At 37.3% G+C, this 17,699-nt stretch overlaps 1 protein-coding gene across 5 annotated transcripts in view; it reads left to right on the top strand.

Moving 5' to 3' along the window:
• DACH2 (dachshund family transcription factor 2) overlaps nucleotides 1–17,699 on the top strand; it is an 890,246-nt gene that overhangs the window by 709,252 nt on the left and 163,295 nt on the right. For all 5 annotated transcript variants that reach the window (XM_078064867.1, XM_078064865.1, XM_078064864.1 and 2 more), the window contains exon 5: nucleotides 12,611–12,769. In XM_078064867.1, the coding sequence (XP_077920993.1) occupies nucleotides 12,611–12,769 (159 nt within the window). The remainder of the gene's footprint in view (nucleotides 1–12,610; nucleotides 12,770–17,699) is intronic.

Below are 17,699 nucleotides of genomic sequence, written 5' to 3'. Positions count from 1 at the left end.
TGTGGAGATGGTAATATCACATTTCCAGAAAGGGAATGGGAGCAGGACCACTGACCGCTGAATGAATGAATGGACCACATCAAGCAAATAGATGGGGCAGACCACACAGCCATTTTCTTTTCTTTTTTTTTTTCAAATTTTATTTAAATTCTAGTCAGTTAAAATATAGTATAATATTGGTTTCAGGAGTAAAATTTACTGATTCATCAATTACATATAACACCCAGCTTATCACATGTGCCCTCCTTTATTCCCATCACCTATTTAACCCAACACCCACCCACCACATTCCATCAACCCTCAGTTTGTTCTCTATCATTAAGAGTCTCTGATTCTTAATGGTTTGTTTCCCTCTCTTTTTTTCCCTCTTCCCGTATGTTCATATAATTTCTTTCTTAAATTCCACATATGAATGAAATCTTATGGTATTTATCTTTCTCTGACTGACTTATTTGCTTAAGATAATATACTCTAGTTCATTCATGTCACTGCAAATGGCAAGACTTCATTCTTTTTGATGGCTGAGTAATATTCCATAGTATATATATCCCACATCTACTTTATCCATTCATCAGACGATGGACATTTGGGCTTTTTCCATAATTTTGCTATTGTTGATAGTGCTGCTATAAACATTGGGGTGCAGGCACCCCTTTGAGTTATTATTTTTGTATCCCTTGGATAAATACCTAGTAATGCAATTGCTGGGTCATAGGGTGGTTCTATTTTTAACATTTTGAGGAACCTCCCTACTGTTTTCCAGAGTGGCTGCACCAGTTTGCATTCCCACCAACAGTACAGGAGGGTTCCCCTTTCTCCACATCCTTGCCAGCACCTGTTATTTCTTGTGTTGTTGATTTTAGCCCTTCTGACACTGTGAGGTGGTAACTCATCATGGTTTTGATTTATATTTCCCTGATGATGAGTGAGGTTGAGCATTTTTTCATGTGTCTATTAGCCCTCCATATGTCTTCTACGGAGAAATGTCTATTCATGTTTTCTGCCCATTTCTTAACTGGATTATTTATTTTGGGGGTGTTGACGTTGATAAATTATTTATAGATTTTGGATTCTGGCCCTTTATCAGATACGCCATTTACAAATATCTTCTCCCATTTTGTAGGTTGCCTTTTAGTTTTGTTGATCGTTTCCTTTGCTGTCCAAAGGTATTTATTTTGATAAGTCCCAATAGTTCATTTTTACTTTTGTTTCCCTTGTGTTCTGTGTTGTGTCTAGTAAGAGATTGCTACAGCCCATGTCAAACAGGTTGCTGCCTATGTTCTCTAGAATTTTGATAGATTCCTGTCTCACATTTAAGTCTTTCATCCATATTGAATTTATTTTTGTGTATGGTGTAAGAAAGTGGTCCAGTTTCATTCTTTTGCATGAGGGTCTCCAGTATTTCCAAGACCATTTGTTGAAGAGACTGTCTTTTTCCCTTTGTATATTTGTTCCTGCTTCGTCAAAATGAGTTGACCATATAGTTGTGGGCCCATTTCTGGGTTCTCCATTCTGTTCCATTGATCTACGTGTCTGCTTTTGTGCCAGTACCATAGTGTCTTCATAACTACAGCTTTGTAATACAGCTTGAAATCCAGAATAAGATGCCTCCAGGTTTGCTGTTCTTTTTCAGGATTGCTTTGGCTATTCGGGGATTTTTGTGGTTCCATACAAATTTTAGGATTGTTTTTTCTAGCTCTGAAAAATGTTGGTGTTATTTTCATAGGGATTGCATTCAATGTGTTGATTGTTTTGGGTAGTATAGAGATTTCAACAATATTTGTTCCTCTAATCCATGAGCATGGAAATTTTCCCAATTCCTTGTGTCTTCTTCAACTTATTTCATAAGTGTTCTATTATCTTCAGGGTACAGATACTTTAACTATTTAGATAGGTTTATTCTTTTGGTGCAATTGTAAATGGGATTGATTCCTTGATTTCTTTTTCTGGTACTTCATTATTGGTGTGTAGATATGCAACAGATTTCTATGCATTGATTTTATATACCACAACTTTGCTGAATTCATGTATCCATTCTAGCAATTTATTGGTGGAGTCTTTTGGGTTTTCTACAGAGAGTATCATGTCATCTGCAAATAGTAAAAGTTTAACTTCTTCCTTGCAGATTTGGATGCCTTTTATTTCTCTTATTGTCTGATTGCTGAGGCTAAGATTTCCAGTATTATGTTAAATAGCAATGATGAGAGTGGACATCCTCTTTTGTTCCTGACCAAAGAGGAAAAGCTCTCAGTATTCACGATTGAGGATTATATTTTCTCTGTGTTCCTTGTACATGGCTTTTATGATGTTAAAGTATTTTTCCATCTAAACCTACTTTTTTGAGGGTTTTTATCAAGAATGAATATTGTATTTGTCAAATTTTTTTTCTGCATCTATTAAGAGGATGTGATTCTTTTTTTAAATTATTTTTTTTTAATTTTTAAAATTTTAAATTTATTTATTTATTTGAGAGAGAGAGAGAGAGAAAATATGAGTGGGGTGGATGGGCAGAGGGAGAGGGAGGAGGAGACTCCCCCCTGAGCAGGGAGCCTGATGTGGGGTTCGATCCCAGGGCCCCGGGATCATGAACTGAGCTGAAGGCAGATGCTTAACCAGCCGAGCCACTCAGGTGCCGAGAGTATCATATGATTCTTATCCTTTCCTTTATTAATGTGGTGTATCACATTGATTGATTCATGAATATTGAACCACCCTGCAGCCCAGGAATAAATCCCACTTAATCCTTTTGAATAATTATTTTAATGTACTGTTGGATTTGATTTGCTAGGATGTTGTTGAGAATTTCTGCATCCATGTTCATCAGGGATATTGGCCTGTAATTTTTTTCTTTTTAGTGGGATCTTTGTCTGGTTTTAGAATCAAGGTATTGCTGGCCTCCTTGAATGAGTTTGGAAGTTTTCCTTCCATTTCTATTTTTTTGTAACTTTTTGAGAAGAAAAGGTATTAACTCTTCTTTAAATTTTTGGAAAAATTCCCCTGGGAAGCCATCTGGTCCTGGACTTTTGTTTGGTGGGAGATTTTTGATTATTGATTTAATTTCTTTGTTTGTTAAGGATCTGTTTAAATTTTCTATTTTTCCTATTTCAGTTTTGGTATGTTGTATGTTTCTAGGAATTTGTTCATTTCTTCCTGATTGCCTAGTTTTTTTTGTCATATATATATATATTTTAATAATATTCTCTTATAATTGTTTGTATTTTTTTGGTGTTGGTTGTGATCTCTCCTCTTTCCTTAATGATTTGTTTATTTGTTTCCTTCCTCTTTTCTTTCTGATGTCTGGCTAGGAGATTATCAATTTTATTAATTTATTTGAAGACCCAGCTCTTAGTTTTGTTGATCTGTTATATTCTTTTGTTTCTATATTGTTTCTTTCTGCTCTAATCTTTATTATTTCCATTCTTGCTCACTTTAGGCTTTATTTGCTGTTCCTTTTCTAGTTCCTTTAGTTATAAGGTTTGGTTGTCTATCTGAGACTTTTCTTATTTCTTGAGGTAGGCCTTTTTGCTATATAGTTCCCTGTTTGGACCTACTTTCTTGCTCCCAAATATTTTGGATTGTCATGTTTTCATTTTCTTTTGTTTCCATGTATTTTTTATTTCTTCTTTAATTTCCTAGTTAACCTATTCATTCTTTAGAAGGATGTTCTTTAACCTCCATGTACTTGCGGTCCTTCCAAATTTTTTCTTGTGGTTGACTTAATGTTCATGGTACTGTGGGCTGAAAATACACATGGTATTATCTCAATCATTTTGCACTGGTTGAGGCCTGACTTGTGAGCCAGTATGTGATCTATTCTGGAGAATGTCCCATGTGCACTCAAAAAGAATGTGTATTCTGCTGTATTAGGATGAAATGCTCTGAATATACCTGTTAAGACCATCTAATCCAGTGTGACATTCAAAGCCATTGTTCCTTGATGATTTTCTGCTTAGATGATCTTTCCATTGCTGTAAGTGGGGTGTTAAATTTCCTTACTCCAATTGTATTATTATCAATGAGTTCCTTTATGTTTGTTATTAATTGATTTATATTTTGGGTAATCCCAATTTGGGGGCATAAACATTTACAAATGTTAGATCTTCTTGATAGATAGACCCTTTAATTATGATACAATGTTTTCCTTCAGCTCTTATTACAGTCTTGTGGGGTCTTTAGGGTTTTCTACCAAGGGTATCATGTCATCTGTATGTAGTGAATATATGACTTCTTCCTTGTCAACTTGGAAGCATTTTATTTCTTTTTGTTGTCTGATTGCTAAGGCTAGGGCTTCGAGTATTGTGCTAAACAACAGTGGTGAGAGTGGATATCCTTGTCATGTCCCTGATCTTAGAGGAAAAGCTTTCAGTTTTTCCCCATTGAGGATGATATTAGCTGTGGATTTTTCTGTATATGGTCTTTATTATGTTGAGGTATATTTCTTCTATCCTACATTCCTGATGGTTTTTATCAAAAAAAGATGTTGTATTTTATCAAATAATTTTTCTTCATCTTTTGAGAGGTTCATATGGTTCTTATCATTTCTCTTATTAATGTGGTATATCACGTTGATTGATTTGCTAGTATTGAACCACTCCTGCAGCCCAGGAATAAATCCTACTTGATCATGGCGAATAATCCTTTTAATGTACTGTTGGATTCGATTATCTAGTATCCTGTTGAGAATTTTTGCATCAATGTTCATGAGGGATATTGCCCTGTACTTCTTTTTAGTGGGGTCTTCGTCTGGTTTTGGAATCAAGGTAATGTTGACCTCATAGAATGAATATGGAAGTTTTCCTTCCATTTCTATTTTTTGAAACAGTTTGAGAAGAAAAGGTATTAACTCTTCTTTAAATGTCTGGTAAAATTCCCCTGGGAAGCCATCTGTCCCTGGACTCCTGTTTGTTCAGAGATTTTTGATTATTGATTTCTTTGCTTTTTATGGGTCTGTTCAAATTTTCTCTTCCTGTTTCAGTTTTCATAGTTTATATGTTTCTAGGAATGTATCCATTTCTTCCAGATTGCCCAGTTTGTTGGCATACAGTTTTCATATTTTCTTATTATTGTTTGTATTTCTGTTGTGTTGCTAGTGATCTCTCTTTAATTCCTGATTTTATTTATTTGGGTCATTTCTCCTTTATTTTTGGTAAGTCTGCCTAGGGTTAAATCAATTTTGTTAATTCTTTTAAACAACCAACCCCTAGTTTCATTGATCTGTTCTACTGGGTTTTTTTAATTATTATTTCTATATCATTAATTTCTGCTCTAATCTTAAGTATTTCCCTTCTTCTGCTGGGTTTAGGTTTTATTTGCTGTCTTTTTCTAGCTTCTTTCGATGTAAGGTTAATTTGCATATTTGAGATTTTTCTTGCTTCTTGAAGACGGCCTTTAGTGCTATTTACTTCCATCTTATGACTGCCTTTGCTGAGTCCCAAATGTTTTGGAATGTTGTGTTTTCATTTTCCTTTGTTGCCATGTATTTTTTAAATGTCTTCTTTAATTTCCTGGTTAACCCATTCATTCTTTAGTAAGATGTACTTTAATCTCCATGTGTCTGTGATCTTTCCAAATTTTTTCTTGTGGTTGACTTCCAGTTTCATAGCACTGTGGTCTGAAAATATGCATGGTGTGATCTCAATCTTTTTGTACTGGTTGAGGCCTGATTTGTGACCCAGTATATGATATGGAGAATGTTCCATGTGCACTTGAAAAGAATGTGTACTCTGCTGCTTTAGAATCAAATTTTCTGAATATATCTGTTAAGTCCATATTGTCCAGTGTGTCATTAAAAGCCACTTTTTCCTTGTTGATCTTCTGCTTAGATGATCTTTCCATTGCTGTGAGGGGGGTGTTAATTTCCTCTACTACTATTGTATTATTATCAATGAGTTCCTTTGTTTGTTATTAATTGCTCCCAAGTTGGGGGCATAAATATTTACATTTCTTAGATCTTCTTGTTGGATGGACTGCTTTATTATGACAGCCCTTCTTCATGTCTTGTTACAGTCTGGTTTAAAATCTATTTTGTCTGTTATAAGTATGATGTCCATTATCATAATGTATGGTTCTCCACCCTCTCACTCTCAATCTGGAGGTGACCTTGGGTTTAAAATGAGAGTCTTGTAAGCAACATATCAATGGGGCTTGTTTTTTGTTTTTGTTTTTATCCATTCTGTTACCCTATGTCTTTTGATTGGAGTGTTTAGTCCACTTACAGTCAGAGTAATTACTGATGGATATGAATTTAGTATCATTGTATTACATATAAAATCACTGTTCCTGTAGATTGTCTGTGTCCCTTTCTAGTCTTTGTTGCTTTTGGTGTCTTTTTCCTGCTCAGAGGGTCCCCTTTAATATATGCAGAGCTGGTTTAGTGTTCACAAACTCATTTAGTTTTTGCTTCTCCGGGAAACTTTTTATCTCTTCTTATATTCTGAATGACAGTCTTGCTGGATATAGTATTCTTGGCCACATATTTTTCCCATTTAGCATGTAGAATATCTCATGCCACTTTTTGTCTGGCCTGCCAAGTTTCTATGGACAGGTCTGCTGCTAACCTTTTGTATCTACCTTTGTAGGCTAAGGACCTTTTGTCCCTAGCTGCATTCCGAATTCTCTTTTTATCTATTTATTTTGCTAATTTAGCTATGTTATTTCTTGGTGTTCATCTATTTTTGTTTATTTTGAGGGGAGTTCTCTGTGCCTTTTGGACTTAAATGCCTGTTTCCTTCACCAAATTAGGGAAGTTCTCTGCTATATGCTATAATTTATTCAAATAAACCTTCTGCACCTTTTTCCTGCTCTTCTGCTTCTGGGACTCCTCTGATATGGATATTCTTGTGCTTTGTGGAATTGCTGAGTTCCCTAAGTATATTTGTGATCTAATTGCTTTCTTTCCATCTTCTTTTCAGATTCATTATTTTCCATAATTTTATCTTCCATATCACCTATTCGTTCCTCTCTTTATTCCATCTTAATTGTGATTATATCTAGTTGGTTTTCCATCTCAGTTATAGCATTTTATTTCAGCCTTGACTAGATTTCAGGTTTTTTAATCCCTGAATCTTGGGTTTCTCTTGTATCTCTATGCTGTTTTCAAACCCAGCTAGTATTGTTTTGATGGTTGTTCTAAATTCTTGTTCAGGTATATTGCTTATAACTGTTTTGAGCAAGTCCCTGGTTGTGATTTCTTGTTGATCTTTCTTTTGGGGAGAATTCCTCCATTTTGTCATCATGTCTAGGTTTCTGTCTTTTGTGTATTATGAAAGCTTGTTGTTTCATGCTCCTGAGAGTAATACTATATTAATAAGGGGTCATACACTGTTCAGTCCTGGCACTTCAGGAAGTGTTTCTGGTGCATGCTGTGTGTACTCTGCTTTTGTGTTTTGGCTGCTCTTTCCTACAGGTTCGGTCCTCTGCATAATTCCTCCTTGCTTGCAGTGGGGAGTGTTTGGACTTTTAACTAGGGGTGCTTTGATTTGTTTGTTAATACAAGCCTTAAAAAAAAAAAGCCTGATCCAAGAAAAGTGAAAAGGGAAGGGGAAAAAAAAAGCAAACAAACAAAAAACTATAAGCCTGATTCCAAAGAAAAACAAAGACACAAGAAGAGGGAAGAAAAAGAATCTTATTCCAAAAGGAGAGGCTTAAACAAACAAACCAACAAATGAACAAAAAAACTATAAGCCTGATTCCAAAGAGAAAAAAGAAAAAAATTAAATTAAAATATTTTAAAAATAAAAAAATAAAAAGAATTAAAAAGAATTAAAAATAAAAAGTCTGGTCTTATGTCTACCATAACTGAAGCTGATGCTTTGGAGCACTCTATGATCAGTAGACTTGGTACATGTGGGTGCCCTGCGTTTGTCTTCTGGGGGAGAGGCTTGCTGCTCTGGCTTAGACCTGCCCTAGTAAAGATGCCCCTGCCAGGCACGGGGGGCATGGTTTGGCGTATGTGACTACAGCCTCCACTGGGGGTGCTGTTTTCTTTTCTATGAAGTCTGACCACACTGTTGGCCTGATTGAGGGGGTGGGGGTGGAAGATCTTGTCAACCTGCACTCACCTCCAGGGAGGGGAACTTGGGGCCACCACTGTTCAGGAGGCCCTCGCAGACAGCAAACAATCTTCCCTCCTATGCCCCAGGCTTTTGTCAGATCCCTGCCCTCAACCTGTCTGTGCCTGGGCCGTTGGCTTGCCCGGTGCCACAGTTCTGCGTTTTATCTCTGGTTGGTGGCTGGGATTCAAAATTCCAAATCTTAAAGACTTGGCAAGGTACAGACCCACTCCCCTCCCCTGTAAGAGGCTCACAACATGCACCTGACACCATTCTGTCCCAGAAAAGCAATTGCATTGCTGTGCAGGTCCCTGGAGTCTGTTGTGAAACATAGTGAAAAGCTGCAAACAGATTATCTGCCCTTTGAGTATGCCTTTGTCCCCTGCTGTTGAACACTTGCTTGATGGCACTGGATAGGTCTTTTGTCCTTGGAGAAGCAATATACCCTCTTCCAAATGTACTTCAGGAAGGGGAACATTCTCTTTCACTGTGACCCAGGGGATCCCCACACCACAGTGTCTTTCATGAGCCCTATGCCCTGCTCTCTCTCCCACTCTCTCCCTCTCTTCCTGACTTCTCTCCCCCCCAAAAAAGGGCTCCATCCCCTCTGCAGCACCATGGTTTTTCCTCTCTCCCAATTCATGTCTCTGAACCTTGCATCTGCCCATTCTCTCTCTCCCTCCATTTGTGCAAAATGTTTTCTTAATCCTCAGATTGATATCCTAGTTGTTCAAAATAATTTGATGTTGATCTAGCTGTATCTGTGGGAGGAGGCAAGCCCAGGGTCTCCCTACTACTCTGCCATATTACTTCCCTCTCCTATCTGAACTCTCCATTCCCTAACTTTCACTCTGCAGGTGTCTTAGGTCTAAAATGAGTCTCTTATAAGCAGCATATAGATGGTTCTGTTTTTTTAATCCATTTTGATGCCCTGTGTCTTTTGATTGGAGCATTTAGTCCATCTACATTCAGAGTGATTGTTGATATGAATTTAGTGCCATTGTTTTACCTGTATAGTTGGTGTTTTTGGTGATGTTCTCTGTTCCTTTCTATTCTTTGTTGCTCTTGGTCTTTTTTCCCCACTCAATGAGACCCCTTCAATGTTTCTTGAAGGGCTCATTTAGTACTCATAAACTCCTTTACTTTTCGTTTGTCTGGGAAACACTTTATCTCTCCTTCTATTCTGAATGACAGGCTTGCTGGATAAAGTATTCTTGGCTGCATATCTTCCCATTCAGCACATTAAATATATCATGCATTTCTCTTCTAGCCTGCCATGTTTCTGTGGACAGATTTGTTGCAAAACTGATCTGTCTCCCTTGTATGTTAAGGACTTTTCTTCCCTTGTTGCTTTCAGCATTCTTTCCTTTCCTGTGTATTTTGTGTATTTGACTATGACATGTCTTGGTGATGGTTGGCTTCTGTTGAATTTAGTGGGAGTTCTCTGTGCTTCTTGGATTTTGCTGTCTGTTTCCTTCCCCAGATTAGGCAAAATTTCATCTATAATTTGCTCAAATAAAACTTTTGCCCCTTTTTCTTTCTCTTCTTCTGGAACTCCTATGATATGAATGTTATTATGCATTAAGAAGTTGCTGAGTTTCCTAAATCTACATTTTTTTTTTTAGATTTTTATTTATTTATTTGACAGAGAGAGACACAGCGAGAGAGGGAACACAAGCAGGGGGAGTGGGAGAGGGAGGAGAAGCAGGCTTCCCACCGAGCAGGGAGCCAGATGCAGGGCTCGATCCCAGGACCTGGGATCATGACCCGAGCCGAAGGCAGATGCTCAACGACTAAGCCACCCAGGCGCCCCTCTTCACTTGTTTCTAAGGCATCAGTTCCTCTTGGTTCTCCTCATCACTGCTCCTACTCAGCCACCTTTGCTGGTTCTTCCTTATTTCCCCTACTTGTTAACATAGGAGTAACCCAGCATAGTCTTTATTTATTTATTTATTTATTTATTGGCAATTTTTCACTTCATACACTTAATATTTATTTTTTATTTATTTTTTTTTAAATTTTATTATGTTATGTTAGTCACCATACAATACATCATTAGTTTTTGATGTAGTGATCCAGGATCCATTGTTTTCGTATAACACCCAGTGCTCCATGCAGTACATGCCCTCCTTAATGCCCATCACCGGGCTAACCAATCTCCCCTCCCCCCTCCCCTCTAAAACCCTGTTTGTTTCTCAGGTCCATAGTCTCTCATGGTTCATCTCTCCCTCCCGTCCCCCCCCCATTTTTCCCTTCCTTCTCTTAATGTCCTCCATGTTATTCCTTATGTTCCACAAATAAGTGAAACCATATGATGATTGACTTTCTCTGCTTGACTTATTTCACTTAGCATAATCTCCTCTAGTCCCATCCATGTTGATGTAAAAGTTGGGTATTCATCTTTTCTGATGGCTGAGTAATATTCCATTGTATATATGGACCACATCTTCTTGATCCATTCATCTGTTGAAGGGCATCTCACTCTTTCCACAGTTTGGCTATTGCGGACATTGCTGCCATGAACATTGTGGTGCATATGGCCCTTCTTTTCACTACATCTGTGTCTTCGGGGTAAATACCCAGGAGTGCAATTGCTGGGTCATAGGGTAGCTCTATTTTTAAATTTTTGAGGAACATCCACACTGTTTTCCAAAGTGGCTGTACCAACTTGCATTCCCACCAACAGTGTAAGAGGGTTCCCCTTTCTCCACAACCTCTCCAACATTTGTTGTTTCTTTCCCTGTCCATTTTTGCCATTCTAACTGGTGTAAGGTGGTATCTCAGTGTGCTTTTGATTTGGATTTCCCTGATGGCTAATGATGATGAACATTTGTTCATGTGTCTGTTAGCCATTTGGATGTCTTCTTCAGAGAAGTGTCTTTTCATATCTTCTGCCCACTCTAAATCTACATTTGTGATCCAATACCTTTCCTTCCCTCTTCTTTTAAGCTTCGTTATTTTCCATCATTTTATCTTCTAAAAATCAGTGATTCATTTCTCTGCTTCCTCCATCCTTATTGTCATGGCATCCAGTCGGGTTTGCCTCTCAGTTATAGAATTTTTAATTTTGGCCTGACTAGTTTTTAGGTTTTTTAAAAATCTCTGCAGCAAGGGATTCTTTAGTGTCCTCTGTGCTTTTTTTTTCATGCCCAGCTACTATCCCTATAATTGTTGTTTTAACATCTGTTTCATATATCTAATATCTGTATTGATTAAATTCTTGGCCATTACTTCTTCCTGTTCTTTCTTTAAGGGTGAATTCCTACATCTTGTTATTTTGTCTAGGTCACGGTTTTGTGTGTGTGTGTGTGATTGTTAGGAAAGCTTGTTATTTTCGTGCTCTTGAGAGTAATGGCTATATTAAGAAGAGTTCCAAAAATAGGGTGAAGGTCTTATATGCACTTTGTGGTTGTGTTTTGGTTGCTCCTATCCTCAGGTAAGTCCTCTGCAGAGTTTCCCCTTGCCTGTAATGGGAGGTGTTTGGACCTTGTCCACTGTGTGGCAAGTTTTAACTAGGTGTGTTTGGTCTGCTTGTTAAAAGAAGCTAGATCCAAGGAAAGAAGCTAAATTCTATTTCCCCTATAACTGAAGCTTTGCAGCACTCTATGATCAGTAGACTTGGTGTGTGTGAGGGGTTTGTGCTGGTCTTCTGGGGAAGGGGCCTGTTGGGTTGATTTTCAGGCCAATCTGTCCTAGTAGACATACACTTGTAGGGCATGGGGGGCGGGGCTTAAAGTAAGCAGCTCCAGTCTCCACTGCAGGGCACTGTGTTGTTCACTGAAGTTGGTCTGTGCTGAGGTGCAGGGGAGGGGAATGTCTTTGTTCCCCTCTCTCCTCCCTGGAGCAGGGAGTTTGAACCCATCACACTTCAGGAAGCCCTCACAGAAGAGTGAATAATCACCCCTCTTGTGTTCCCAGCTTCCATCAGATCCTTGTCTTCACCTTATCTATGTCTGAGTTGTCTGCCTGCCAGGTGGCATAGTACTCCTGTGTTTTATCTCAGGCACGCAACTGGGTTTCAAAACTCTAAAGTTTAGGGACCCACATGGTGCAAACCTGCAGTGATCTTCTAGGGGAGGGTCACTGCACTTTTGTCATTTGCTGGTTTGTCCCAGTAAGGCAGCTGCATGACCATGCAGTTGTTCGGAGTTTATGGTAAATCACAGCAAAAAGCCAGCACCAAGGTTTGCTGCCCTCAGCCAGTGTCTTTGTTCCTTTGTTAGCGAACAGGGCAGCACATTGGTGCTGCCAGAATGGGAGGCAGTAGTGGTCAGTTAATGGTCTTCAACAAGTTAGTGCTTTCAAAAACTATTCATTATGATTCCTGATTTGTTTAGACTACCTATAACTATATCATTAGAGTTGTTTAGTTTTCTCAGACGCAGCTTAAATCCAAGGCTATTGAAAGTTTTTGAAACCATTATAAAATGAGTTACCTATGTTCAATAATAATTTTTTAAGAAGTAAGTTTAATCATTTCACCCCTGAAAGAGAATTTTCAAAAAGCCTTCTCATGGAAAGTTGCCAAATTGCAATCTGTTCATATGAATGTTTTTCAGGTGGAAGTGAATCCTCCTGGGATAAGGATAAGATGCAATCTTCTCTTGCTGCACCTGGACCCCAACATGGACTTGCTCATGCAGCCCTGGCTAGCCAGCCAGGCCTTGGGGGTGCTCCTACCCTCAATCCACTGCAGCAGAACCATTTACTGACCAATAGTATGTATACTGTCCTTTCAAAACTTGGTGTGTTGAGAAAAATACCACACAAGACCCACTGGATACTGTGGGCGAGCAAGGCTAGTGTATTTTTCTTCCATAAGGTTTAACAATTTGAAGTCATAAGGGTAGATTGAGAGGGATTCATTTAAAAGTATAGGTTTTATAGAGTAAATATAGATTGAGAAGGCATGTAGCAGAGTAGAGATACATGGGAAGCCATGTAGTAGAGTAGTTAAGAAAGTTGTTTATAGTCACAAAAACTTGGGTTTGAAATCCACCTCTTTTGAATTCCATATTACTGTCTGACCTTGGAGAACTCACCTAACTTTTCCAAGTCTTAGTGTCCACAACTACAAAGTAGGAATAAAAATATACCTATTAAGTAAGGTTATTGTGAGTGCTAAGAATAAAAAAAAAAAAAAAAAAAGCTGTTAATGACTTCCATATAGTAAGTACCGTATAAATTATAAGTATTACTATTACTCAGTAATCAAACTTCATCTAATGTATACAAATTCAGGTTTAGATGATGTTTTTAAGAACTTCAAAAACTCAGAGTCTTTCTGCAGGAAAGTGTGTCTTATATACACTACTTGACTAAAATCCTACTTTTCTTTTTTTTAATCCTACTTTTCTTGTAAGCAGGAATCTGAGAGAAAACTTCTATTATTTCTTTCCCTGAAATTTTCATTCTCTCACTAAGCCTTAGGATTAAAACAACAGAACAGAGGGATTCTGAGATATTTTAATATGATGTTTTAAATGAAATTCATCAGTTATTAAGCATACAAAATAAGTTATGGTGTCTTATTTTAAAGATATTATAAACTCAAATGTGAAGGGTCCCATAAAAAATGGAATGTTAAACAATGGTAAATAAATAAATGCCAAGAGAGTTATAAATACTATGTTATGAGAAATCAAAAAAGGACTGATTAAGGTAGACTTATTTCATAAAGCAGGAGAACTTGGAAGATTTCTGGTTTCTGGTCTGACATGTAAAGAGTTCAGAAGTTGTCACTCCTCCTCAAAGCAAAATCAACAACTCTTTTAAATCCATCAGAGATTGAATTCACAGGGCAGAGCTATCCCCAAAACTGGAGAGATAGGCAGATAAAGAGAGTCAGAGCTTATAGGGAGCAGAAGCCACAGCTAGAGTCTGGTAGAAACATTTAAATTACTGGAGACTCAGTGTGGACTCAGCTTGAGAGATAAAAAACCCTAGAGGCCTTACACAATTCACAGTGCTCACCACAGTGTAAGACTTTTGAATCACAGACCTGTACCTCTGAAACAAATAATACATTATATGTTAAAAAAAGAAGAAGATAGTAGGAAGGGAAAAATGAAGGGGGAGATGAACCATGAGAGACTATGACTCTGAGAAACAAACTGAGGGTTCTAGAGGGGAAGGGAATGGGGGGATGGCTTAGCCTGGTGTTGGGTATTAAAGAGGGCACATATTGAATGGAGCACTGAGTGTTATACTCAAACAATGAATCATGGAACACTACATCAAAAACTAATGATGTAATGTGTGGTGATTAACATAACATAATAAAAATGCAAAAAATAATGAATATTTCATAATAATTTAAAATAAATTCTTAATTATTCATGAAAAAAAAAAAAAAAAACCCAGAGGCCAATTCTTAGTGCATCTCTGCACTTTCATGAGTCAACTCCAGGAGCACCTTCAGGTTCTCAGGATGAAGACCTGAGAAAATTCCCTTCATGTTTCTGGGACAAGAAAAGTACCCATTTCAATATATGCCCAGAGTGTTCTGTTTTCCTTAACAAAAGCCTACCCTTGAAGGAAACTACTTTACCAGAGTTAAACTACTTTGTTTTACCAGAGCCTAACTGATGTGGGGGAAAGGATATATTAAAATCCAGCACCCTGTAATCATTGCTGTGAGGTAAGGGAAATACTTCCCCAGCCTTTTTAACATTTCCTGTGGGGAAAAAGAAATACTCAACTCTAGCTCCCTCTAGCCTTCCTTTCTCATGTAAGAGGGAAAAAAGCTAAAAATCACTTGTGAAAGTCACAGCCCAAGGACACAGGCTCATTAAGAGACTGAAATCTAATCATATATTTCTCCTCCTTACACATTTTACCACCACCACAATAAGGCTCTGTATAAGAATAGCAGACTACAACTGAGAAAACTGAAGTCCTCAGACCCAATTGAATTTGGATTCTTTAGGATACACTAAAGATAACAGGGGGACAAGAAATTACCATCACTAATACAACAGCTACAGCAAACAGTAAATATAACCTAACTCCTGGTAAGATAAAAGTAAAGCTTCTTACTAAAACCCTGTTTACCTGAGTTCCTTTTAGCCAATGCACCATTTCTGGCTTTAAAACAAAAATTACAAGGCATGAAAAAGGCAAAAAACATAGTCTAAAGATATAAAGCAAGCATCACAACCAGAATTAGATATAACATGTCTTTTAGAATTATCAGATGGGAATTTAAAATAACTATAATTAGTATACTAAGAAAATGGAAAACATACAAGAATACATGGGAATATTAACACTGTATGTTAATTATACTTGAATAAAAAATACATGGGAAATATAAGCAGAGAGATGAAAATTTTAAGAAACAAAAGTAAATGCTAGAAATCAAAAACACTTCAACAAAATGAATAGCTTTGATGGGCTCATCAGTAGACCAGACAAAGTCAGCTAAGTCACTGGATCACCTTCCCAGGAGGAGGAGGCGTCCATCAACCTCAATGCCATCAACAAGTGCCCCCTGCTGAAGCCATGGGCCCTGACCTTCTCCTGTGGCTGAGCCCTGCAAGCTTCTGCCCTGAAGGCCTAGGGCGGAAAGAAGGAGAACCTGAAGGCTGCCCAGGAGGAGCACATCAAGTGAACCCTGGACGACAGCCTCACCTGCCAATCAAAGTACACCCCATGTAGTCAGGCCGGGGCTGCAGCCAGCGAGTCCTCTTCATCTCTAACCATGCCGACTAAGCAGAGGTGTCCTAAAGCTGCCCCCTCAACACTCCAGCCCCCGCCCCCTCCCACACTCACTCTTGAAGAGGGGGCGTCACCAGGGCTCCAGACTGCTCTTTCCCATCACTTTTGCACTTTCATGAGTCACATATTGAAGTATGTCAATAGAAACTTTCCAGAATGGAAGAAAAGTGAAAAAAAAAAGATTGGGAAAAAAAAAAAACAAAAACAAAACAAGAACAGAATATTGAAGAATTGTGCAACAATTACAAAAAGTGTAGAATAAATGTAATGGGGATACCAAAATAACAAGAATGAGGAAAAGGAACAGAAGAAATATTTAAAGTAACAATGAATGAAAATTTTCTCAAATTGAGATACACCAAACAAAAGATTCAGGAAGCTCAGAGATTACTAAGAAGAATAAATATTAAAAAAAATCTACACCTATGCCTATTATACTCAAACTACAAAATCAAAAACAAAGAGAAAATCTGTTTAAAAAATCAGAGAGTGGGGCACCTGGGTAGCTCAGTTGGTTAAACGACTGCCTTTGGCTCAGATCATGACCCTGGAGTCCTGGGATCGAGTCCCACATCAGGCTCCCTTCTCAGCGAGGATTCTGCTTCTCCCTTTGACCCCCCCCATGCTCTCTCTCTCTCTCTCTCTCTCTCAAATACATAAATAAATCTTTAAAAAAAATAAAAAATCAGAGAGAAATAAATGCTCCTCACCCATACAGGAACAAAGGTAAGAATTACACTGAACTTTTCTTCAGAAACCAGGCAAACAAGAATAGAGTGGTGTGAAATAGTTACAGTGTTGAAAGAAAAAAAAAAAACAAAACAAAAACACCAACTTAGAATTCTGAATGCAGTGAAATTTCCTTTTAGTAGTGAAGAAGGAAATAAAGACTTTCTCAAACAAAAGTTGAGGGAATTTGTTACCATACCAGAGATCTGCCCTATAAAAAATATTAAAAGAAGGTCTATAGAGAGAAGGAAAATAATTTAGGTCAGAAACTTGAATATACATAAAGGAAGAAGGTTAGAGAAGGAATAAATTAAGGTAAATGTATTTTTTCTTATTCTTAATCAGTCTTAGAAATAATACTCTATTCAAAATAATAATAACAATGTATTGGCAAGTGATATAAATGACAATAATGTTATAAGGGATAAGAGGGAGGAATTGAAAATATTCTGCCAAAAGATACTTGCACTACACATGAAATGGTATAGACTTATTTGCAAGTGAATTTATAAGTTGTAAATGCATATTGCAAACTCCAGGGCAACCACCTAAATTTTTTTTTAAATAAGTAATATTAATATACTAAGAGAAGAGAGGAAAGAGAATCATATAAAATAGTCAGTTAATGCCAGAGAATACAAGAAGAGTGGAAGAGAAGATTTAAAAAAAGGGGGGGCAATGAATAGAAAACACTTATAAATATTATAACTAATTATTCAATTATTAATAATCACTTTAAATATGATTGGTCTAAATACACCAATTACAGACATAGATTGCCCCATGTACTCTAGTGACTAAGAATGTTGATGTTTTGGCCATTACTTGCAATATACCTCTTATATAATCATGTATCAAGTAAAATAACCAAAATGAAACAACAACAATAAAAGAATGAAGACTGTCAGAGCAGATAACAAAAGAAGATCAAACTATTTGGTGTCTATAAGAAATTCATTTTAAATTTAAAGACATAATTCAAAGTAAAGGAATGGAGAAATATATACTGTGCTAACACTAATCAAAAGTAGGAGTAGCTATATTAATTTCAGACAAAGCAGATTTCAGAGCAAGAAAAATTGTCAAGAATAAGAGGGGTATTACATAATGATAAAGAGGCCAATTCTCCAAGGAGACATTAATAAGCCTTAATGTGTTTGCTCCTATTAACAGAGTGTCAAAATATGTGAGGTAAAAACT

The sequence above is a fragment of the Halichoerus grypus genome, chromosome X (genome assembly GCF_964656455.1).
Source record: "Halichoerus grypus chromosome X, mHalGry1.hap1.1, whole genome shotgun sequence".
Taxonomy (NCBI): Eukaryota; Metazoa; Chordata; class Mammalia; order Carnivora; family Phocidae; genus Halichoerus; species Halichoerus grypus.
This window is presented reverse-complemented; position numbering and strand designations above follow the sequence as displayed.